Source organism: Aspergillus chevalieri, chromosome 2 (assembly GCF_016861735.1).
Source record: "Aspergillus chevalieri M1 DNA, chromosome 2, nearly complete sequence".
NCBI classification, from domain to species: Eukaryota; Fungi; Ascomycota; class Eurotiomycetes; order Eurotiales; family Aspergillaceae; genus Aspergillus; species Aspergillus chevalieri.
Genome location: NC_057363.1, coordinates 2,886,763 through 2,910,286, shown reverse-complemented (window position 1 = coordinate 2,910,286; position 23,524 = coordinate 2,886,763). Strand labels below are relative to the sequence as shown.

General features: G+C 49.2%; 11 protein-coding genes across 11 annotated transcripts; 4 read left to right on the top strand and 7 right to left on the bottom strand.

Annotated features, from left to right (window-relative positions):
- Positions 1-221: 221 nt before the first annotated feature.
- On the top strand, positions 222-1,309 carry ACHE_21025A (SDR family NAD(P)-dependent oxidoreductase; the record flags this gene model as incomplete). Its single annotated transcript, XM_043285392.1, has 4 exons — positions 222-387; positions 454-638; positions 699-850; positions 919-1,309. The coding sequence occupies 4 exons, from the start codon at positions 222-224 to the stop codon at positions 1,307-1,309; spliced, it is 894 nt and encodes a 297-aa protein (XP_043134089.1).
- A 1,252-nt stretch (positions 1,310-2,561) lies between these two features.
- Positions 2,562-3,930, bottom strand: ACHE_21024S (serine/threonine-protein kinase; the record flags this gene model as incomplete). The annotated part of the gene is made up of 2 exons (XM_043285391.1): positions 2,562-3,241; positions 3,306-3,930. 2 exons carry the CDS (start codon positions 3,928-3,930, stop codon positions 2,562-2,564), a joined length of 1,305 nt encoding a protein of 434 aa, XP_043134088.1.
- A 1,821-nt stretch (positions 3,931-5,751) lies between these two features.
- Positions 5,752-8,255, bottom strand: PRP4 (putative serine/threonine protein kinase (Prp4); the record flags this gene model as incomplete). The annotated part of the gene is made up of 3 exons (XM_043285390.1): positions 5,752-7,205; positions 7,263-7,474; positions 7,531-8,255. The coding sequence occupies 3 exons, from the start codon at positions 8,253-8,255 to the stop codon at positions 5,752-5,754; spliced, it is 2,391 nt and encodes a 796-aa protein (XP_043134087.1).
- Positions 8,256-8,795: 540 nt separating this feature from the next.
- TMA7 (translation machinery-associated protein 7) lies at positions 8,796-9,144 on the top strand (the record flags this gene model as incomplete). The annotated part of the gene is made up of 3 exons (XM_043285389.1): positions 8,796-8,817; positions 8,887-8,976; positions 9,050-9,144. 3 exons carry the CDS (start codon positions 8,796-8,798, stop codon positions 9,142-9,144), a joined length of 207 nt encoding a protein of 68 aa, XP_043134086.1.
- A 584-nt stretch (positions 9,145-9,728) lies between these two features.
- ACHE_21021S (uncharacterized protein) lies at positions 9,729-11,523 on the bottom strand (the record flags this gene model as incomplete). Its single annotated transcript, XM_043285388.1, has 2 exons — positions 9,729-11,274; positions 11,357-11,523. 2 exons carry the CDS (start codon positions 11,521-11,523, stop codon positions 9,729-9,731), a joined length of 1,713 nt encoding a protein of 570 aa, XP_043134085.1.
- Positions 11,524-12,428: 905 nt separating this feature from the next.
- ACHE_21020A (cytochrome b5-like heme/steroid binding domain-containing protein) lies at positions 12,429-13,139 on the top strand (the record flags this gene model as incomplete). Its single annotated transcript, XM_043285387.1, has 4 exons — positions 12,429-12,444; positions 12,508-12,535; positions 12,608-12,845; positions 12,909-13,139. 4 exons carry the CDS (start codon positions 12,429-12,431, stop codon positions 13,137-13,139), a joined length of 513 nt encoding a protein of 170 aa, XP_043134084.1.
- A 474-nt stretch (positions 13,140-13,613) lies between these two features.
- On the bottom strand, positions 13,614-15,319 carry ish1 (double-strand break repair enhancer MSC1; the record flags this gene model as incomplete). The annotated part of the gene is made up of 4 exons (XM_043285386.1): positions 13,614-14,088; positions 14,150-14,929; positions 14,985-15,183; positions 15,244-15,319. 4 exons carry the CDS (start codon positions 15,317-15,319, stop codon positions 13,614-13,616), a joined length of 1,530 nt encoding a protein of 509 aa, XP_043134083.1.
- An 876-nt stretch (positions 15,320-16,195) lies between these two features.
- ACHE_21018A (PQ-loop repeat-containing protein) lies at positions 16,196-17,244 on the top strand (the record flags this gene model as incomplete). Its single annotated transcript, XM_043285384.1, has 3 exons — positions 16,196-16,266; positions 16,332-16,589; positions 16,653-17,244. The coding sequence occupies 3 exons, from the start codon at positions 16,196-16,198 to the stop codon at positions 17,242-17,244; spliced, it is 921 nt and encodes a 306-aa protein (XP_043134082.1).
- Positions 17,245-17,614: 370 nt separating this feature from the next.
- On the bottom strand, positions 17,615-18,018 carry NTF2 (nuclear transport factor 2 family protein; the record flags this gene model as incomplete). The annotated part of the gene is made up of 3 exons (XM_043285383.1): positions 17,615-17,728; positions 17,801-17,902; positions 17,959-18,018. 3 exons carry the CDS (start codon positions 18,016-18,018, stop codon positions 17,615-17,617), a joined length of 276 nt encoding a protein of 91 aa, XP_043134081.1.
- Positions 18,019-18,799: 781 nt separating this feature from the next.
- Positions 18,800-21,250, bottom strand: ACHE_21016S (SURP domain-containing protein; the record flags this gene model as incomplete). The annotated part of the gene is made up of 1 exon (XM_043285382.1): positions 18,800-21,250. One exon carries the CDS (start codon positions 21,248-21,250, stop codon positions 18,800-18,802), a length of 2,451 nt encoding a protein of 816 aa, XP_043134080.1.
- An 810-nt stretch (positions 21,251-22,060) lies between these two features.
- On the bottom strand, positions 22,061-22,459 carry ACHE_21015S (uncharacterized protein; the record flags this gene model as incomplete). The annotated part of the gene is made up of 2 exons (XM_043285381.1): positions 22,061-22,176; positions 22,222-22,459. The coding sequence occupies 2 exons, from the start codon at positions 22,457-22,459 to the stop codon at positions 22,061-22,063; spliced, it is 354 nt and encodes a 117-aa protein (XP_043134079.1).
- Between the last annotated feature and the right edge of the window lie 1,065 nt (positions 22,460-23,524).

The following is a 23,524-nucleotide window of genomic DNA, read 5'->3' as shown; positions in this document are numbered from 1 at the left end:
TTATTTTGAAGTAAGCTGGCCCCTGTACTCTGTAGTCTAAATCCAAACTAGCGCACCTCGTAGACCACTTGTTCTGTATGCACTCCACACTTTAGTACTCGTACTCGGCGATATCTAACCGAACACCTCGGCACTCCGTCGCATCCCATCTATATCAACCACCCAAAAATCTACTCTACCACAACCTTCTCAATACTCTCTGAATAAACTTAACAAGCACAATGTCCCAACGTCTCTCTCAATTGACCCACCAACTAAACTATCCCACTGGCCTTTTGGCCAACAAAACCGCTATCGTCACCGGCGGCGGCCAAGGCATCGGCGCCGAGATCGCGCGCCAGTTCGCGAACGAGGGTGCTAGAGTTGTTATTGCTGATATTGATGGCGGTGCGTCCCCTTTGTCCTCCAGTATTACAGCTTGCACATGTAGATGCTAATAGTGGACTCGTGTAGGAAAAGCAAATGCAGTCGCAGAGGCCATCACCGCGAACGGCGGAAAGGCCGTTGCGGTTGTCGGGGATATACTCGACGATGGGTATATCCAGGGGTTGGTGAAGAAGGCGGCCGAGTTTGGGGATGGGAAGCTTCATGTTATTGTGAATAATGCGGGGTTTACGTGGGATGGGGTTATTCATAAGGTATTCCTCCCCTAACTTCTACTGCGTTCTATGCAGTGGAGATGCTAATGGAGATGACAGATGACCGACAAACAATGGGAAACGATGCTGGCAATCCACAACACAGCCCCATTTAAGCTCGTCCGCGCCGCGGCCCCATACTTCCGGGTCAAAGACGACGAGGACCGTGTCATCGTGAACATCAGCAGCACCAGCGGGATCCACGGGAATGCGTACGTCTACCCAACCACTAACCCAACGCCTTACGAGGAACACTATGCTAACAAAAGGCCACGCACAGAGGCCAAGCAAACTACGCCGTCGCCAAAGCCGGCACCGTAGGCCTTACCAAAACCATCGCCAAAGAATGGGGCCCCGCTTTCAACGTGCGCTCCAACACCGTCGCCTTTGGCTTCGTCAAGACCCGTCTCACAGCTGCTAAGGAAGACGGCGCGTACGTGACCACGTCTGACGGAACGAAGGTCGCGCTGGGGATTCCAGGGAAACAGTTGCAGAACCGCCAAGGTGGAGGCGGAGCGAATGGAGGGAAAGCAGAGGAATATCCGGACATTCCGCTGCGACGGCCTGCTAGTCCCGAGGAGGCGGCAAGGGCTGTGTTGGCGGTTGCTAGTCCGTTGTTTTCGTATGTGACTGGTGAGACGATTCGGGTTACGGGGGGGAGGAATATGTAATGTGGTTGCAATAGTTGCATTGCAGACTGCTTTGTTAGCAATATCAATATTATTGCTCCAGTACAGAGGGGCAGAAAGATTATGTGTTTCGGATGCTTCGAATTAATTGCACGATACTCAAGCGAGTCAGCTGCGCAGTCATCTGCGTCGGATCTAGACCGGAGATGATTATTGTATTGGACACGGAGTGATTGCAGGGAAGCGCCCGATCTGATGCCCAACCCCGGCTGTTTAATCAACAGGGTACCCTCGACTCGAGTGCGTGCTGATAACAGCGGCAATTGGTGGCCTTCCGTGATCAGCTGCCTCACCCAGCATGTACATGTACATGTATGTATGTGTTGATGGGTTTATGTGCATGCATCTATTAACAGTAGTAGGAAGGGTAATGTTGTATGTTGTATGGATAATCAATCGTATGTATGCCGTACTCTGTACAGTAAGTATAGTATCGTAGATGGTGTAAATCTCGTTTCTCATCAACTGGACAGTGTTCAAACACGCCTTATCACAGACCAAAAACTAGCCGCATGTTGCAGATCTCGAAATTCGAGTCAGAAACACTCCGACCCAAGGTATCGTATCATCAACCCAAAACAAACCGCGCCAAATTGTAATATCGACAAGAATAGATAAAAAAAAAAGAAAATAGTATATGCATAATGTTCCATCTTTGTCCGGGGTATTTTTCTTTTTTCTTTTTCGCCTTTGAGAATCAAAAAAGCACCGGGTCATTCCAAGTCAACCAACGTCACACATATATGTGCCACAAAAAGAAGTAAAATGGTAAAAAAGAAAAGAAAAGAAACCAAACCGTTATGACACCCTGTACAATACTACCGAAAGAAAATCATGGCAACCTCCCAAAAATGAAACAGAACCACAAAGACGACATATTAAAACATTTCCGACTGCGGATGCGGCGCCAAAAGAAACCGAGGGTCCAAAATGCGGGTCGAATATGCCCAGGATTGCATCCGGTATGTGGCCCAAAAGGAAGAAAAAAAAATCAAAGGAAAACAAACCCGACCACCGAGGCTTTTGAAATAGCCAACAAAACAAAGAGGTTATCAGACACCAACCCACCAGATGCAAGTGCAAGTGCGCCAACAAATCAAAACAGCGCCGTAGAGCCAAATAAAATAACAAAACACCAGACACCTGGCGTATTATGCTGGGCATAAATCGTAAATCCTGCGTCACAAAAAAGAAATTAAAAAGAAGTAGATCAAAAAGAGAATAGTTAAACAGCCTAACAGGCGGAAATGGTGGAAACGGTAGGCCCAAACGGCACAAAGGGCATGTAGAAGGCCTCTGGGCTGTCATCGCACTTGAACATTTCCGGTTTGCAAGGGAAGTCCTTGGGGCAGTCCATGTCCGGATCAAACCCGGCCGCCGATGACACCGCGGATAAAGCATCCAGATCGGAGTAGTCCTCAGTCAGGGAAGTGATATCGGAAGCGGCATCAGAGAAACCAGAGGAGTTGGAGGAAGAAGAGGAGGTATCCGACGAGGAAGCGGACGCATGCGGAGCCATAAGGGGTTGAACGGGAACGGATGCCGGAACCTGGGGGAGGACGAATGGGGGATGCTGAGTAGGAGCACCGTTGGAAACCCACGGCGTGACAGGAGTCATTGTAAACCGCGGACAATCCAGGACCAAGCGGCGCAGCTCCGGAATTGTAATCCTCTGGGCGGGATCACAATCGAAGATGCGACTCAAGACGAAAATCATCTCATTGGACAGGGGAAGGATGGTCTTGAGGAAGAACGGGTCCTTTAGGTATGCGCGGAATGTGGGATCCTCGATGGAAGCACGTTTCCATGGATTACGTCCGCAGGTCAGATTGACCAGGATAACCCCCAGGCTCCAAACATCGTTAGGGACGGCAGCGTAGCAAGTCATGGGACAGGGATTCTGTTGTTGGCATTCTTTGGAGAGAATGAGCAGGATGTTCGACAAAACAAGATGGGGGAGGGGACGGGGAAGGGCTACCTGGTGACATGTAAAATGTGGAACCGCAACCAAAATCCGGCGAAAGATAGTCCGTGGTAGCAAGACCAAAATCGGCCAACTTAACCGTCATGCCCTGGTCGGTAACCAGAATGTTCTCCGGTTTGAGATCCCGATGGTAAATTCCTAAGGAGTGGCAGAATTGGACAGCATCCAGGATCTGGAGGAAAATGCGCTTGACCAGGGCGTCATTTCCGACAAAGAAACCCTTGTCGGTAATGGAAGAGAAGAGATCACCCTCGGGACAGTAATCAAGAACCACATAGGTACAATCCGGGGCATCCATAATGCTAACGAGGGAAACGACATTGGGGTGCTTGCTGGCCATGTGGTGCAATCTGATCTCCCGTTGTTGGTACTTGAGCTGGCGGGGGTCTCCGGTTTTGTTGAGGGCCTTGACGGCATACATGACCTGGGTGTGGATATCGACAGCAGTGTAGACAACCCCATAAGCACCTACCCCCAGGATACCAGTCAGTTTCAGGCGGTTAGCCAGCAATATTCCCAATCGTTCTTCAGGCGCGACCGATCTGGCAACGGTGGGCGGCGACGGTGGCGGAGTCGGGAGAGCGGTAGGATACATGGTGTATAGAGACGGAGGGAGCATAGCGTGTCCTAGGAAAGGCAAGGGTCCTGGCTAGGAATATGGAAGAAAGCAAGAGAGAAACAGAGAGATCCGGGATATCCAACGGGTCGAATGTATCCAATCCAATCCGGTGGCAGGTCCCAATCAATAATCCACGGGGGAGTATAAGCAGTCTTAAATCCTGTTTCTTGTAGTTTCTTCTTTTTTTTTTATTTCAGAGATCCATATAGGAGAGCAAATATCCAGGAGATCCAGCAAATATCCAAGGAAATTCAAATCCACGGGTCGAATAGAAGGGCACCTTATGTGTTGTTGATGATGGTAGTGTTGTTTTGTTGTTATTGTTGTTGTTCTCGTTGTATGGAGAGGATTATGTGATAAAGAAGGGAATATATGCAGAAGAACAGCAAAGAAAAGAAAAGACAAGCAGCAAAGGAAATGGACAGAAAAGAAAAAGGCGACGATTAAGAAATATGAGGAAGAATTAAGAGGAATAATAAAAGAAGAGCAGGAGAAAATAAAAAGGATTGGCAATAAGCCAAATAATACTAGTACAATTCTCGACCCGCCTCGTGGTGGGCGATGCCGGATCCACCGTCTGTGTATTACCGGTACTGGCGCTGACTCAGCTGTCAGGAAAATACCAGAACAGGTCAGTTACATCTGGCCGATCGCGGACCGCCAATCAAGAGGGGGCATCTGCCGTGTATGATGCTTCGACTGGGCCGTGCGTGGGGCAGGATATTCATAGTCTGGTACGGTACATACATAGGGGTATGAAGAGATGGAACAATAGAATTCAAACATGATAAGATACAACAGTTCATACTACACTACGCTGTGGAATATGTGTCCATACTCTGTCAGCCCAGGCAGTCCAGACAGTCCAGAGTACAAAGCAGAGACTCTACAGCGTACCATGTACAAGTATGACTACCCCGAGTGGCTGTGGCCACTAACGCGCACTACCGCCGCTGCTGCAGCGCAGGGGCCCCAACAGAATCCCTGGCGGTGTGTGTGACACTCCATCTGCGGCTGAGTAATCCCTCCAGGAATAGGCTGGCCATCAGTTTGCTTTGAACAAAGAACGGTAACTTCTAGCTATACACTCTTACTTGTACTGTGAGTTGCCAGCTCAGCTCACCCCTCATTCCCTCCGAGGACGGAGCACAGTCAGTCCGGTCAGTCATCAACTCACGACTGTACGAATAATCAAGTATGAGTGAGGCTAGGCCACGTTGCACCCCCCTTCCATCCCCTGATTGGCTCGTCACCCACGGGGTAGCCCTGTTCTCAGCCTTGCCTTTTTATAGTCGGAGACTTTGTTATTGGTCACCGTAGCACTAAGGGGGGCTCTTTGTGCTGGATGGAATACATATGAAGTGTCGAGTACTCTGTACTCTGTAATAATAATATGGACCCAGATGATATAACTCATACACTACAAGTAATAGAATAAGCAAGGTAGAATCCTCACATGCAGCACTTTGTATACTCCGTACAGCTTACCTGACCTGCGCACGGCTCATCCAACGGCTCTTCTGTGAGCTACGATCATCTTCCCGAATTCTTCCATTTTGTTGTCATACCTCATCATTATGTTATACAGCGCAATTCAGGGTTCGGAGTATAATAGAACGCTAGAAATCATATCTATCTTGCCACCCATGGTTCACTCGGGCGCGGTTCTCCCATCGATGCGTCAGTGGCGCAGTGGCAACCATCCATAATTCCACCTGTTCGTTCCAGACAAAGAGAAGACTGATACATAAAAAAAATAACTATAGAAATCTTATGTAATTATCTAATTATGTTTTATGTACGAGCACAAAAATGTGCACATCAATTCTTAGGCCGCAAAATAAACGGATGTCGCAACGCCTCCGCCGGCGTGCACCGTTTCTCCGGATTCAGGCTCAGGCACCGCTCCAACAGATCCACAAACAAATTCAGCTCCTTTGCCTCCCCGTCACTCAGCCTCGTGTCATGGCCAATTAACCTCGTCTTGAGATCCCGCGTCGGCTTCTTGAAATCCAGCACCCGCGTCACAATTCGCCCTGTCACCTTGTCCTCTTCCGTGCTCCGGAAATTGAGCGTGTCGTCAAAGTGCAGGTACGCCAAAGTGCCCCGTCGCAGCAACTTCGGCGGGTATTTGCCACGGCATTCCATGATGGACCGTAGCATCTGATTGTTGTTTCGGCCCGTAAACAGAATTTTACCCGTGTACAGCTCAAAGAGCGTACAGCCAATCGACCACATGTCGATTCCGTAGTCGTAGGGTATCCCGAGGATAATCTCCGGCGCCCGGTAGAATCGGCTGACCAGGTACGGTGTGATTTCGTTGTCGGACACCGGCGACGCCGATCCCAGGTCGCACACTTTAAGAACATTGCGTTGCTCATTCACTAGGAGATTGTCCGGTTTCAGATCTGCATGCAGAATGTTGCACTTGCGCATCAGGCTCAGCCCAAGAAAGATCTGGTGCGCATATGCCCGGATGGCTCGGAGATTGAGGCCCACATCGCGTCCAAACTTCTTCAATACCTCTCGCAGGTTCATGCTGAGATTCTCGAACACCATGCACAGGTGGCCCTTGTGGTCAAAGTACCGCACGAACTTGATCATGTGCTTCTTGTCCTCAGGGTCCGCCTCCTTCAGCTGTTCCAGAATGCCAATCTCTTTCATACCCGCCTTCCTCATCGTGTCATTCTGTCGAATTATCTTGACTGCGACAAGTCCGCCCGTCTTGGAATCTGTAGCGCGCACAACAGATGAAAACATACCCTTGCCCAAATTCTGCTGCACATGGTAGCGGCCGTTGATCAGCTCACCAAGTCGAACATTGTAATACCCTTCAGGGTCGTCCCAGTTGTCCATCATGCTGATGTCTAGCTCCCGCGGTTGTGGTACAGCCGCTGCATGCGCCGATTTTGTCGGTTCCTGTGTTTCCTCGGCAAACATATCATCGTCGTCGTCATCTGCAAACATGTCGTAGGGATCTTTCATCTTGGCCGGCGCAGGCGGTTTCTCAGTCGCATCGGGCATTAGAATATCCTGCTTACCAGGCTGCGTTTCGTCGTACGCGGCCGATGATGTTTCCTGACCAGGACCTTGTTTCTCTCGATCTTCTTTCATATCAAGGGTCGGGTCGTAGTCTGCCGCCGAAGGTTCGTCTTTTTCAGCACCATCTACAGGTGCAGAGTCGTTAATAAGATCAGCATCTTTGCCAACGTTAAAATCTGGAGGGTCTGCCGTGTTTTCATTGGGCGTCTGAACGGGGGTTAACTGAGGAGAAACTAGTTGATATGTTAGCTATTCCAACTCGTCACCTACACGAAAAAGAGCATGCTTACCGGATGCAGTCTGGCTTGCACTGGCACGATTCGAATCTGCGCCTGGTGTCGAGGAGTCGGAATCCCCAGCATGGACTGCCTGCAGATGTAAAGGCGTAGCCTGACTTTTGTATTTCGCTCTGATGGCTTCACGTCGTTTCCGGCGGGCTTCCAGTTGAGCTGCTTCGTCGACTGCCTCAGCAGGTTGCTGTTCCTGTTGTTCAGTGGGCACACTGAGCTCGTTAATAAGGCTTCACAAGTTGATACATAAAGGTCGTGGATAATATACCTATCTACAACACGAGAACTGGCATGAGAGGCCTGTTGCTGCACCTGGTTCTCCCGAAATTCAGCATCTTGTTTAGAAGTCTGAGCGACGACTGGAACGCTTCCTCGTTCGCTCACTAACTGTTCAGTAGGTGAATTTCGTTCTCTGAGGCCTCGCGGGCCTGTGCTCCCATTCCATTCATCACCGGAATACTGCTTGGGTCTCCGAACCTCGTGGTACGAATCGCGGTATGGGGATCGACTCCGGGTACGATGCCTCTTCTCATCACGACGGTCATAGTCGTCCGTGTATTTCAGGCCACCGCCATACCCTTCTTCCCGATCATAATCGTAGTAGGAGTTGGATCGTCTATGATACCTATCATCATACCTCTGTCCGGCGCGCTGTCGTGGTGGCGGTTCCTGCCGATAGTATCGTCTGTCGTCATAATAATCATCCTCCCGTCTGCGCTTATGACCTCTGTAGCTTCGATAAGGGGAACGGGAACGGCTTCTCGATGATCGTGACGTTCTAGATCTGGATCTTCGCCGGCGTGGCGATCGACTGGTACTCAGGGATGCTGGCGATCGGGACCTGGGCGCCGAAGAGGTACTAACTCTGGTTTGACGGTCAACGCTGGTGCCATTAAGAGAAGTTTTTGACGTAGTTGCCTTCGTCTCCGAACCTGATTCGATAATCTCACCCTCAGAAGGGGTCGATGGAGACTTCGACCTGTATGATGCCATGGCCACAGGTGCTCAGACTCAGAACTTTCTTTCAACCAACTCTGTATAGGAATCCTTCTTGAAGAAGCAAGACGAGAAAAGACACCAGCTCGGTTAGCAAAAGCTGCCACGATAACAAGTTCTGGGAATGGTGTATTGGAAAAGTCCAACCGGCTAGAAATGTCTGCCTTGACTCCACACAGTCCCTCGCGTTCTCTTGTCGAAAACAGATTCGACCGCGTCTAAGCAATAGGTGGTAAAACGTATCTAATCGGGCCAACTGATGATGGATGGACGATGGACGGAGAGATGGGCAGACTCCCGATGACCGAAGATAGACTGGCAAAGCAAATCATCTCTGGTCAGTAAGAGTCGCCGTAGAGATTTCCAGTCTAGCCTTATCAGGGATGGCGCCCCACCCCGCAGGCGGAAACATCGTCGGTCGCCGATAAGCATCTTTTTTCTCACTTTTTTCTGTCCGTCCCCTCGATTATTTGCGACAAACTCCACGGAGCTTTCTCATATCCCTCTTTCTCCTTCTTATAATACACAACATACGAAATGGGCGGCCAAGGCAGAGAGGGTTAGCAAATCATTGCGCATTAACACCAACTTAATCAGAAGCTAGCTAACAATTATCTGTGCTCACTAGGTGGCAAGGTCAAGCCCCTGAAAGCGCCCAAGAAGTCGCAGAAGGACCTCGATGAGGATGATCTGGCATTCAAGGAGAAGCAAAAGGCCGGTATGTCTTGCGCTGTTGTCGTCTGTGTTGCGATTGTTGGGGCAATCTGCTAACCTGAGTTAAAACCTTTCAGATGCTAAGGCGAAGAAGGAACTGTTGGATAAGGCCAAGGGCAAGGGACCCTTGAACACGGGCTCCCAGGGTATTAAAAAGTCGGGCAAGAAATAAATTCGATACGCAGCGTTGTATTATATGAGTCATTGTCAAGAATCACGATACTACGAGCTACGGATGAGCATTAGGATAATGGAGTACCAATCGCATTATTCGCTACGGCGAGTGAGATAGTTTTCTTCTCAGTATATACTTAACCGTTCAATGCACCTTTCGCGTCTACGAGGGAAGGAAGGCTACAAGTCTCTCATTGAAAAAAAAAAAAAAAAGGTAAGGTATCATACTCCGTACATTTTTTTTCCAGGTTTCAACATCAAACCAAATGACATTATTCCAGACATGTCTTGTGTGGAACGGAGGGAATGACTCTTCTAGATAACAAAGACAAATGGGGTATTACCAACGCCTCTCCAATATCGCATAAAGAAAGGCCAACATGCTCCGCAAGCACCCCCCCAAACGAATTAAAACAAAGTGAAAGAAGGCATATGTTGTTTGCATCATTCTTGAAATAGAAGGGTATCAGTGGGTAATGAGATAGAGAAGGTCATGGTCCAGCTGGCAAAAAAAAAAATTCCACTGATGGGAGGTAGGTAAAAGGCGAGTAAGGAGGAAAGATAAGAAAAAGAATAACGCTCTCAGCTAGTCACCCGTTTGACCCATAGACCAGTGCCACCGCCGTAGAGATCCTGCTCATCGCGTTTCTTCCAAGCCCGGAGAAGTCTCAAGCCAATATCATGCTCTTCTCTAACAATATCTGCAAGCTCGTTGTTGAGATGGGCAATTGTTTTCTTGACCTCCTCTCGGGCAGCCATATCATACGCCGTCGAGGTGGGTTGGAACACCTGGTTCAACTCGTCGATTATCGTAGTGATGTTTGTCTTGCGCCGCGCGAGCGTACCCTGCCTTTCCTCAAGTGCCTCTATGCGATTCTTCGGTTGTTGCTGCTCTTGCGGAGGAACGAGTGAAAGGCCTTTGGCTGCTGCTTCCTCTGCGGCTTGCGTTGGAGTAGGCTTCCGAACTGGCTTCCTTCCCGGAGCTATTGTACTGGGAACTGGTCGTTTCCTGGACATGATTGATAAACTATTCTCGGTTGATTGCTGCGAAGCGCTTTCAATGCTATCCGCTACGCTGCCTGGTGCTGGAGAACTGGTCCTGGTATCACCCATTCTCGCAGAATTATCCGTCGCGGCACTGCAGCGACTTACAGGGAGTTCTAATTGGTCCGGCTGGCGCTCGTTCTCTGTAGGGAATGTATCAGTAGTAGGAGTAGGAGCAGTCAGTTTAAATTCAGCCAGCGAAGAGTTTAAATCAGACATCGGTAGGTCAACTCGTGGAGGAGCGCTTTTCTTGTAGCCTTCAGATACCGGCAGCTGAGAGCCTGCACTGGCGCTATGAGCCCTGCTCCGGCTGGTTGATTGCTTCCGGGAACCTGCATGTTTGTCCTGGGCTGTAATTGTAGTGACTACCGACGGCTGGAGGCGAGCTGTGGAGTCAGGCAATGCTTGATCATACTCCCTCAGCCTGTCAGAGCTTCTGGAAGGATGCAAACGTGACGACGACCTTGCACGGGATTTCTCGTAAATCGGGTTCATTATGGGCGCCCGTCCACTGGGTCCTCTCCATGGCTCGTGGGCAATGAAGGGAGACGAATCGTCATTCTGCTTCGCAATCCGGCTGCGCACATCTGCGAATTTTTTCTTCGGTTGGAGCTGTTCCTTGCCCCAGCTTATGACGCGGGACGAATGTCCACCGAACTTGCCAGAGTTCTCGCGACTGTGACTGGATAACTTGTAAGATCGTTCGGAATTCGATTCGAAATTCTCCTTGCGCGTCTCCTTGCGCAAAGTCGGGATGTGGCTGGCGAGTTTCGCTTCCATTTGTTCAACCTTGATACTGTCGTGCTGTGGTTCCTCCTCAATCGGCGAAATCTGGGAGCTGCCCCTACTGTGCAGCCCGTGGTTTAAAGAGTTCGGCGTACCGGGAGGGGAGATATCTGGCGACGCAAGGCTACTATCTTTTGGATCGCGATCGAAATCAGGCTGGTCTGAGGGTAACTGAGAAGCAGCACTGGTCGCACGATGACGCGAGGGTTCGGCAGGTGCGAATCTTGTAAACGTCGCAGAGGCACTCCGAGGCTTCGAATCGGGGTGTTTTCCGGGATAGGAGAGTTCTTGATCTTCGCTGGAAGCTGTTAGCTCCCTTTGCCCTTTTTCTGCTTTTTTCTTTTTCTGATTTGCCCCGTCTTTAGGCTATTTCGACTTACTTTGGCAATGCCGGTAGATCCTTTGAATAGTATCTCTGACCCCCCGATAGTGCGCTTGAAGACCGGTTTGGAGACCGATAGTCACTCTGATTCGAAGAACTGGTGTTCGTCGAATCCTCAATCGCAGCAGACTTCTTCGCACGATGAAAAGGCACCTTAGCCCACATGACGAGATTCGCGTAGAAACTACTTCAGTAAAGTAAGAAGGTGGTCGGACTTATAAGTATAGCTGGTGACTTCACGCTGCTCTCACCAGCCCTCATAGTGACATACCTCTCAAGTTTTTAGATCGGGGTAACGCGCTCGACTAGTACTGCCACCCAAAGATATGCATCCAGCAGGTTACACTGCCAATCGAAGAATGTATGCGGATGTATGGGATTTCCCAAAAGAGAGATCTCGGGTGCGTTCTTTTCGATGCGAGTTGAAAGTGATAATAGTATGGGAGAAACAGGGACACGGTTATATACAATGGAAAGACAGAGAAGAAAGAGAGAAAGAAAGAAACAAAATTCAGGCGATTAAATTTGAAAGAATGATATGAAACGAGTGACTTGGGCGAACGAGACCACCAACCAGTATGCCTGACTGGGGGGCTGTGGGCATGGGAGGGGAATTAATGAGGTTAGTTGTTATGCCTTACCAGAAGGATTCAATGCTCAGTGATGCTGACAGCATCATGGTGGCAAGAAAAGAAAGGGAAAAGGTCTCTTTTTATTGCGAATAGAAATGAAAGTAACAAAAGGACCTTCCAAAATAGCATGAGTTAATTAAACACGGTGATAAATTTAGATTTGTTTATGCCTGAGGTTGCTACACATGGTGCCGCGGTAGTTGGGCTATCACGTGCCAGTAAGGTCACGTGTAGCTTTGGCGGGGGACGGGGAATGTTGCCCGATTCAGCGTTATCAATACAGCCGGCGTTCGACTCCGCGCTGCCAGAAGCGCCTCGGTCTTTCGTCATCACGGTTATTATCATCGCCCTCGTGTTCCGTTCCGCTCTCATTGTCTGTCCATCTTTTCTGTCAAGTCAGAGCCAAACGTTACTTCAGACAAGTTCGAAAGAGTCTGCATGATGAGCGCAGCAGGTACGTCAACAGAATTGAGATCTAGCTAGCTATCTAGCTACAATAGCTGATCTGTTCATACAGAGGAGCCCGTTCCATCGCCAACGGAAGCGTAAGCTTGAATATCCAAGAAATCCACTCAGGAAGAAGGACAAAGCGAACTAACAGGATGCTTTTGTCTTAGGATCCCATTTTTCACTCCCGTCAATTTCATTCTCTTGTCCGTCTTTGCCGTTTTCCTCTACGTGCAACTCCGCCCCAAGGCCCCCGTGAGCCTGCCCCAAGGACCACCTCCAGTTGTCTTCCGCACTTTCATCCCCTCAACGCTGATCGAATTCAACGGTGAGGGCGAAAAGCCTTGTTACCTTGCTGTGCGCGGCCGTGTTTTCGATGTAACACCAGGAAAGAGCTTTTACGGGCCGGTAAGTTGCTTTTGCAAAACAGCGGTGGCCAGATGATTTAACGGAGGATTTTGTCGATCTTAGGGCGGCCCCTACGAGAACTTTGCCGGGCGTGACGCATCGCGCGGGCTGGCCTTCCAGAGTTTTGACAGGGAGATGCTCACTGAGGATCTCAAGGCACCTCTGGATGATCTGAAAGACCTTAATGCGGACCAGCTGGAGAACCTCCAGAACTGGGAGGAACGATTCCTCGAGAAGTATCTAGTTGTCGGGAAACTGGTTGCTGAAGGTGATCCGGAGGCTCCGAACTCATAAAAAGGGCTTGGCCTGACCCAGGTTTGGTTTCACTTCACGTTCAAGTATGCCGTTGGACGCTTCGTATGGTGGCAGATATATCACCTCCTGTTTATGTCAAAAAGTTGTTTTCATACCTCATATCGGTTCATGTGCAAGCGGTAATTCTTATATCAATTTATCTTCATCCTTATATTTCTTTATTAATAGCGCACCCAATTAATACAGTGCCAAAATACAGTGCCATAATGAATAAAAAGCACGGGGATTCATGGTACGATTATATACTCAGCCATGTAGAAATATCCAATGCTAAATCATTCTAACTCCATAATTATACAATTTGCACCTATCATGCCCTAACCGTACGAAAACAAATCATATAATAAAGACACTACTCAAGAGCCCCGAAATCGTAAACATCATAAATCCAAGAATACATATCGAACAGATCCTGGCCCCAACAAACCAGAAACATCACAGGAGGGAAAAGCGTTACAGCTCAGAGCGAATACCGCTAACCGCCTCCGAAGACTTATCCTTCGCCTTCTCCGCAACCTCCTGGCCCTGAACTCTTCCACTCGATGCCCCGATTTTCAACTGATCCAAGAGCCACTGGTACGTGTCTTGGAATTTGGTATACAGAGTACCATGAGGAGACGTAGTTCCGTACTTGAAGTACTGGGAGTTACGACGAGCAGCAGCCTTCAGCTCATTGGCGTTAGAGCCCTGGTAGACGGGGATACCAAATGTGTCAAGGTAGGCTTTGAGCTCGGAGTGGGACCAGGTGTCGAAAGTGTCGTCCTTGGCTGATTGGGTGGCTTGCGCCATATATGATGTAGCGGAGGCCAGGTTTTGGCCTCCGGCCTTGGAGGCTTTAGAGTAGGCATCCTGGGCTTGTTTGATGAGGTCATCACGGGTGGTGTCAGCGCGTTGCGCTGCCTTAGCGTTCATTGAAGTCAGGTATTGCCTACAGATATGATGAGACATGTGTTCAATGACAGAATGAATGCGTAAGCAAGATAACTTACTTCAAGTGCTCAATATCCCAGGTCTCAAAAGTCCACGCGCTCCAGGAACTAGCGGCCTTATTCTTGTTTTCTCTAACCTTCGCCAGCAGCTCATCACGCTTGGTGGCCTGCGGAACAGTGATTCCTCGTGCATCCAGATACGCCTTGAGGCGCGAGTTAGACCAGTTCTGAGCTGCAGCATCAAATGCTTCCTGGGTCTTGCTCTGAGCATCATCGGTTGCCTGTGCGTATTGATTGCCAGCCTTGGTGGTAGCGGCCCCAACCAGGCGAGAAGCTGACGCCGAAGCTGTAGACGCTTGACTCAACAGGGAGGCGCGGTTCTTCCTCGCCAAAGCAATCATTTCGTTACGTTTAGAACCCTGCGGCACCGGGATTGCGTGCTCATCCAGGAACCTCTTCAAGTCGGAATCGGACCACGCACTGAACAATGCATCGCTCAGGGTAGCCTGAGCTGCATCAGCAGAAGCAGATGCGGAAGCAGCAATGGTCCGAGCTTGGATACTGGCTAGTCTAGCATTGCGACGCACGGAAGCGATGAGCTTGTCACGGGTCGACGGTTGAGGCACAGGCCATCCACGCTCATCAAGCCATTCCTTCAGCTCAGACTCGCTCCATGTAGCGAAGAGCCAGTTACCAGGATAGGAAGCTTTCTCGCCAAGTTTCTTCGCAATAGGCTCGTAGTTTTCACGAGCAGTGCTAATAAGGACGTCCCGCTTGCGTGGTTGAGGGACCGGAACGCCATGCCGGTCGAGGAATGCCTTGATCTGGGAGTCGGACCAGCTGTCGAGATAATGAGTAATGATTCAACACTTTGTTTGTAGATGAATGTGCTCACCTATCAAAAATCCATTCCTTGGTATGATGCCACTGGTCTGAAGCCTGCTCAGAGACATATCCGAGGGGCTTCTGGACTTTGTTGTCCCAATTCGTCTTCACCAAGCTCTCAAGATCTCTGCGATCCGCAGGCGAGGGATACGGAATATCGTGGTCAGAAAGCCACCGCTCTAGCTCCGTTTCATGCCAACCATTGTATACTGCAAGATGGTGTTATTAGCTACGTTGAAGGCAAAGTACGCTAATCGCGTACAACATACCAGCTTTGCTGAACCAGCTGGCCGCCTCTGTGGTCGCAAGGAGCAACACCAAGCTGGAAGTCCAGTTGAATCTCATCCTGGCGAGATGTTGTACCTCTATTCAAGGGCTTTGTTTGGTTATCAATTTTCGAAATCCTAACTGAGCGCGGTTACAGTCAATCATCTGAAATAATTCATTAAGAACAAAGGATATACCACTCACAGATATATAATCTGGCTAAGTATCCCCAGCTAGTAGTAGTTCATGGCAAGATATAGAAGGCAATGGCAGTGATGGCAATTAAGTATGAAGAGTGAATGATCCGAAAGTGACGTAGTGCTGTTGTCGCCGGTTTTGCTTCTTCCATGAAACGATGAGTGCTGGCGTCATCGAATGCTTATTTGCTGTGGTGGCCTTTTGGTTGCTCTTGGACTTAAACAATAGATCTGCTTACAGCAATAATCGCTGGTTTTCTTTTCTCTGGTGGTCTCTGGCCAGTAGGTTCGATTGAATCCCTGGTAGATCACTGGAGAACGACTTTTCCTATTTTGGTAAGCAGCTGAGCTCTTATCTTCACATGACCAAGCGATAAGCACCCAGCATGATAAGTCAGGTGTTGGATCACCTGACTGCCCAACAACGCCATCAGATGTGCTGTTGGTGTAGTTTTATTTCTATTCAAGATTCAACCTTTCAGGCTGTGACAACTCATCTGCTTCTTCCTTCCATGCTGGCCATGATGTTGGTTTAGTTGTTAAACCTTCTTTATTTGCTTGCTGGTCAAGACTGATGACAATCCCCTATCTCCTCTTTTGTCGCCATCGTTATCAAAGGTCCCCAGCCTTAAAGTAGCGGTCTCTTCCATCCGATTTTCCTGCCTTTCCTGTCTTTCTTTAAAAAGACAAGATATCCTGCTTCGATCCGGATACTGAATAGAATAGTGCGTTTCGTCCTGGCCTTTCATCGCTCAAAATGAACGATAACTTGAGCCCCCATTGCGCGGATTTAGCATCCGCTAGTTCTTGGAACTTCGCGCTGTCCATGTATGACCGACTCTACTTACGTACCCCAAAGAATGGACTGCTAAACAAATTCGAAACGCCTATAGTTTGATCCTCATCGGAATCCTCATCTCGTATCTCCCTCAGCATTATCGCATAATCTCCCTGAAGAGCTCCTTCGGTATCTCCCCTTACTTCGTCCTACTGGGCACGACGTCTACATCGTCATCTTTGGCAAACATCCTAGTGCTCCCGCGGAGCATTGAGGATGCGTCGTGCTGCAATGAGGTTGATGGATTGAGTTGCTTTTCGGCACTGCTGGGTATCCTCCAAGTTGGGGTTCAGTGGCTCTGTTTCTTTAACATGTAAGTCAGGGTTGTCTGAATCTTCAAACCTGGAACAGTATTGATGTAGGTACTTCAATCCAGTCTCGTCCTTTTCGTTACCTACTTCCCACGGGCCACCTCCACGACCACTCCAGACACCTCCGAAACTCCCTCAAAAGAAGGCGATGGACCAACATACCGCACCGCCCTAGCTGTGGCAGGCATCAGCATAATCCACATCATCATTCTCTTCATTATCTCCCTCGTCTTCGAATTCAAACATCGCTCGTCTCTCCAAGCATGGGCCAATTTCCTAGGCATCCTCGCCGCAGTCCTCTCTTCGATCCAGTACTTCCCCCAGATCTACACGACCCTCAAGCTCCGGTGTGTGGGCAGTTTGAGTATACCGATGATGTGCATCCAAACGCCCGGGAGCTTGGTGTTTGCGGGGAGTCTGGCGGCGCGACTGGGATCAGAGGGGTGGAGCACTTGGGGTGTGTTTGTTGTGACGGCATTCCTGCAGGGGACGCTGCTTTTCCTGGCTATATACTTTGAGTATTTTGGTCCGGAGAAGAAGGAGCGTCGGACGCATAGCACAGATGTTGCTCCGAACGAGTCTCTGGAGGATCGGGAGGATCACCAGAACGATGATCAGCCATCTGAAGACACTCCTCTTTTGCAAAGGCAATTATGAGCTGCTTCGGGGCAGGTAGACTTAAAGTGTTTCCTTTTTGCAGCGAAAAACGAAAAGCGATATCTTTTGTTTTCAACACGGACTTTGGTTCTGGATGTACATTTAAAAAAGACAAGACTACGATCATTCCCATATCAGACAGTGACGATAGAAAGATCTACTATAAACGAAGCCAATTTGCGAATAATAAATTGGCTTCTAGAATGAGACTTTAATTTCATGCACGGTCGTATCTCCAGAACGGAGCTTCATCAACTGCACTTCATACTGCAGCGAAGTAAAGACAACTTCGATGATCCTTGATTGTTTGACGCTTCAAAGTTTTCTTCAGCCAACTATAAATCCATCATTTCTCCATGCGCGATTCCATTTATGCACCGTAGACCAAGCGGAAGATGTCGTTGAAAACGAAGTAGCTGCCCTGGCCATCGGGCTGGAGCTGGAAGGTTTGAGTGTAGTTCATGGGCCGCTGCTCCTCATCGATCTGCATTCCGAGAATTTATGGGTTAGTTCGAATACGCGAAAACATTCAGGGACGGTAGAAGTCGGGCCATACCAGAAGAGCACCAGTGACCATGACCAAGATACCACCCTGCTCGTTGGAGGGCTGAGCGTCGAGGGTCGAGACCTGGTGAGCGACCTTGGAGAAGGGAAGGCTCTGGGAGCGAGTCAGCGTTGTTCCGCATGTCGATATCACCAAGCAGGCGAACATACCGTCAACTTCTCAGTAATAGGTTGAGCACCCTGAAGCGACTCAGTCTCAAAGGTGAGCATAGACTGGTCACGCTATAGCATCCCACACCGTCAGTATCTTATTCGCTTCGCGAGGTATCAATAAAACAATAAACTGGAAACGGTTTTGGCGTACGTAGAGACCGGCGAGGTTGGGCCTGGCAGTGTCGAAGGTGTTGTAGTAGAACTGAACGAACTGCTCTGTTGTTCCATGATCGCGTCAGATTTTTCTCTTCCATCCATCCACGTATATGCCTCCACATATTGCTTCGGCGCCTTAACGATTCTCAGGCCATGGAAAGCCGAGGATGTCACATACCAGCGATGTTTCTGAAGTCTGTAGTAGAGAAACGAAAGATATGTTAGCTAGGATCCATGTAACTTGCACTAGAACAATTGCGCATATGCGACTGTACTACACCACGGATTCCAGACGTGGGGAGGCTGAGGAGGGGCAGCAAAACAAATCGAGAGGGGCACATTTCGCATAGCGATAAATGAGCAAGAAACTTACCGGCCATTTTGTAGAGATGGAGACGTGTGTCCGCGTCTAGAAGAGATCAAAAAACAGGTGAACTGAGGGTATATGGATGGGATGCGAAATGAGAGGGAAAGAAGAGAAAAGAGAGGAGAGGGCAGTGATTGTACTTGGCGGAGTTGTGGGGCAGAAAAGAAGTGCCGCCCAACAAGTAATACTGTGCGCTGTGCATACTGCAAGTATTATATGAGGCTGTTTTGCTTACAATGAGCTGTCATGTAGGATGTGGCTAGTGCAAATCATCATTAATTTCATAATCCGCTCAATATAATTTTAATACTACAATCATTCCGGGTCAGAGTCCGCAAACATGTCCTCTGCCTTGGGCCGTGGCTTTCGTGCAGGACGCTGACGTTCTGGCGATGCTGGCTCTTGTTGCTGCTGCTCAGATGGCTTGTCCTCAGCCATCTCTTCTTTCTGGCCCGGCAAATCGTCTTCCATAGGCTCGCCGTCTGGTGCTTCTTCCTCTAGATCACTGTCTTCCATGGGAACGCCGTCAATGTCACTCATCAACTCCCCATCGAAGTCGGCCTGACTAGTAGAAATAACCCGTGCCTGATCGATATCCATTCGGTTCGGATCCATGACAGGAGGTCGACTAGGATCGAATTTCCCTGTTGCGGCCGCCGCCTCCTCATCGAGCGTCTTCCATCTACTCTTCCCCTTGGCAAATGCATTGGAAGCTCGTTCAGCCTCTGCTTTCTCTCTTTCCTCGCGTTGTTCTTCTTCGGTAAGTGGTGGTTTATCGAACACTTGTGCGAAATGTTCTTGGCTTCCCTGCGGGAAGACACACCATCCTTCCCACAGGTGTAAGAGATTCTCAATGCTTCGTTTCCACTTCTCTGCCTTTAGTCGACCCCATTTCAGATCTTTCTCCAGACGCCCAAGATGCTCAAATACTTGGTTTGACTTAAGTGCCGATTCGAAGAGTTGTCTGTATCGCCATGCGTGACGGACGCCGCTAGTAGCTGAAGACGAGAGAATATCAGAAATGAGGTACAAGCCAACAAGTTTAGCAGCCGACGTATCCACTAGGGAGGATAATGGTCGGGTTTGAGTCGGTTTCTCATTCGATCCGTTGTAATCGTCCTCTCCTCTTGCAATGCCCTTTTCGATTTCACGATCCGGGTTTGCTCCTGTGTAAGCAAGGGGGCTGAGGATGTTCGAAACAATCATTTGCACGACTTCATCTGCTCCCGCTCCCGCGTGCTCAATCGCAAATGCTGTGATGCGTGCAACATCGCCTTTCCGTAGTTTTGCATGGGTTGTAGGTAATCGAGCAAGAAGATGTGTCAACTTGGCCTTTTGAAGAGGATTCATGTAGCCCGATCCTTCGTTGGCCCCGCCTAATCCATCAGCTGCTGGCGCGCCGCCAGCGTTCCGCCTGTCTTCTTCTATATCAGAGTGTTCCTCATCAGAAGAGTTGTAGTCCTCGTCCGAGACAAACTCGTCCATGCGGGTGGTATATTCGAATTTGGTATTTGTCTCCGGGAGGAGCCAGCTTGGCCCATCCTCGAAGATCATTGAGGCTTTCCCGGAAGTCCTTCGCCTAGCACCTCTAGCCTGGGTGTTAGTTAAAATCTCCCATAGTTTCCACCGATAGTAAACTCCGCCAGGGCTCCTGGGGTCCCAGAGCCAGGCCCATTTCTCCTCTCTTTGTACCTCCGGTCTGCTCATGAGTAGCGCTTCGAATTCCGGACCATAGTCCAGCAAATTTTCCAAAGATTTGTGAATCAATTTGAGTTGTTTGAGGTCTGATGGTGTTTTAACTTCGACTTGCGTCGATGGCCCGCTTCTACCGTATGCTGGACCATATGATGGCGGAGGAGCGAATCCACGAGAACCAGGCGGCGGTGCACGACTCAGACTTCCACCAGGGTTTTGTTGGATGTTCTTGGCTCCAAACGGAAGGGATGTCGTGGATGACAAACCAATGGTCACTGGCATAGAGGAGCTGATAGCGGCTGAAGAGAGATGGCGAGTAATAGAGAGATTGTAGCCCCAGCCTAGGTATTTATTCTGTAGCGCACTAACAGCGCCGTCGATATCCGACGCTGCAGACTCATTTGCTAAAGTCACGATGGCGGATACGGATTTTCGATCCGTTGACGATTGACTGGGCGGCCGCAGAATCTTCACACCATCGACAACCAAAGTCGATGGAACCAACGACTTGATTACCGACGGAGACGTCCCAGGGGGTAAAGATGCCAGGTACAACGTAGGTTTAGCAGCCGCCCTTTCAGCCTCCTTCGCATCCGCAGTCCTTTCCTCCTCGTCGTCCGAAGCACCAAATGCCGCAGCCGGTCCCGAACCCGTACTATCAAATCCCAGCACCCCAGACCCTGACTCCCGGTTCCGCTGGGAGGAGGGAAATCCATCGTGCGTGCGTTTTCGAGAAAGCGAAGGCGGAGGTGGTCCCAGAGTGCCGGGACCGCTACTGCGCGGACCGGAGCTGGTGAAATGTCGTTTCGCAGGCCCTCCAAGTCCCGAGTTCCTATTATTGAAGTTCCCCGGCACGTTCACCCTTCCTTCTGTCGGAAATCGACCTGGCGTCTGGTTGTCATCTTCAAATGATTTAACAAAGTCCTCGTAAACAGCGGCGGTCTCGGCTTGTTCGCGGGCACGCTTTGCCTCTGCTTCGGCTTTCTGGCGTTCGAAGACGGATTTCTTGGGGAGAGCGGAGAATTTGGCGGATATATCGGAGAATCCTTTTTGTTTGGAATCGTCGGGCATTCTGGTAAAAGCTGCGATGCGCCGCAATAAAGTGTCGTATAGACGCTTACGGTTGTGTTGGAGGTTGGACGGGAAGTGGTCTCAATTAGGACTGCTGCGTCGGGGCGGGAGCGGAAAATCATCCGCTATCTATCATTCTTCCTTACATATGGATGGCCGGCATATAGCAAATTAATAAAATGTTACCACTATTCTTTATTGCTTTTAAAGGACTTGGGCTGTGACTGCCATTGTCTTGACTCTGCAGGGATGATACTGGTTACTGTGGAGAGACTTGACTGGTGCAACTCCTTGTGTGGACTACCTATTCAACAATACCCTCTATCCTCCAAGGATCCCTCAGTTTAGAGCTCATAGCTATCCATGATATCTTCAATCAAAATGGCCCCAGAATATTAGTTAACTGCTGAAACTGATGGTCATATCTCAGCGCATGCATGTTGAGTCTGCTATCTGTGTGTGCAGGCTTTTCAGAACAGACTGAGAGAATGCATGGACAAAGGAATGAAAAAGCGCAGCTCACTTCCTGAATTATCTTATATACCTTTTGCTCTTGGCGAAATATGAATCCTGATGGGTTGAAAATATCAATTAACACTTCTGGTGTTTTCTTTGGCCACTCTGATCCCCGGCCGTTTCATTCCCCAGAAAAGGCCCGCGGCTATCAACGGATAGTTTTTCTGCATTATAACATGCTTTGCTGCCGAATGGCAGGCTTGTGAAACCTGCTCCAGCAATCGAAGCAGAGAGTCGTCCTGTTTCAGACCAGAGGCCCGCGAGAATGATTCAATTCCTTGGTTTTCAAATGGATCATGGCCTCTCCACAACCAGGGATACCAGGTAAAGTGTTTTCGATTTGTATTCCAATTGGAGCATTGGAGGAACAAGACAAGGCCTTATGGCATGGCTTGGAATTTTCTGTCCCACTGTTTCTTTTTAGCGTGTGGGTTCATGAATGGCACCGGTGTTACCTTGCACGATTGTTTGTTGTTCCATCTGACTTTGGGTCGCAACTGATCCAACCCATGAAACCATCTTGTGGTTCCATTCCTCAGAGATAAGATTTACAGACTTTTGCCTGGAGACTGTTCCTTGCAGAACCAGTGATGCAACGTTGCCGTAAACTTTGGGATACAGTACTCCATACGGAAGGGCTCCGAGGACCCAGTCCGGTAGTTTGTCGGCATCGTATGGAGCACGGAGTGCCATAGGCTTTTGGGCCAGGAGCCGGTGGTAACATGTTGCGACTAATACCAGTGAGACAGAAATTGCGAGGGGAGGGAGCGAACAAAGAAAAATACAATAAAAAAAAATAAAAAGTAGGAGAGGAGATAGGGAAAACAAAGTGCTGTAGTGTTGGCTTTGACCTTGTTTATCGCAATACAGCCTATTATGGACGTGATGAAGTGATGAACCACTGATTGCCGATCTCTTCAAGCTTCAACGATCCGGACGTGCACTCCTCTGATACGCGAATTCTATGTGCTCAGGAGAGGCAGCAATTATAATACTATTAAAGGCTATTGTTCTCGACTTCCGGTACCAGGTCGAGCCTTTCTGTACCAGTGCATAGCACTTCCGCGTACCATGGTCAGTACAAGAATGCGAACAGGATATGGAGACCGAACGCATTTTGTGGCTTCGACATGCGGTCATCGAAGCGACCAGTGGGCCATTTAGCCTGTGCTATTCGTCCACCGGCGGTCCCTGACCAAGTCTGCAGGGTCCCGACAAGAGGATTTTTCCGGTTATTTCACTGCACAGAGCCTATGTTTGCCGAATCCGGCGGGGATCGCAAATGCAAACAGGAATGAATACCAACCAGTAGTATACACGCAATTCACATAGCAGAGATTCGTTGTTATTCCCTTGAGATGTATGCCATTGTTAAAATGAAAAAGAATGATTGGCAGTGATGCGAAACAACAAGTTCTCGATACATGCCTGTATCGTGCAGAGCAGGACCAATTATTGGCCTAGAGAAAGGAGCATTCATAATTCGCTCGCCCTGCACCGCCATGTATTTATAGAAGCACTGATTCGCCTTCACAAGAATAACTGATACATATAAATCAGGACATACTGCATACAGAATACACTTGTATCACACAGAATTAATATAGCATCCTGAAGTACTCTTGAGTATGAATGCAGTGAAAGAGGCGAACTGTAGGAATTGGTGGTGATACCGGTATGATACCCAGTATTTTTGGTAATACCCGCCCGTATGTAATCTATAATGATGATACACCACAGTAGATCAGGCACACAGTC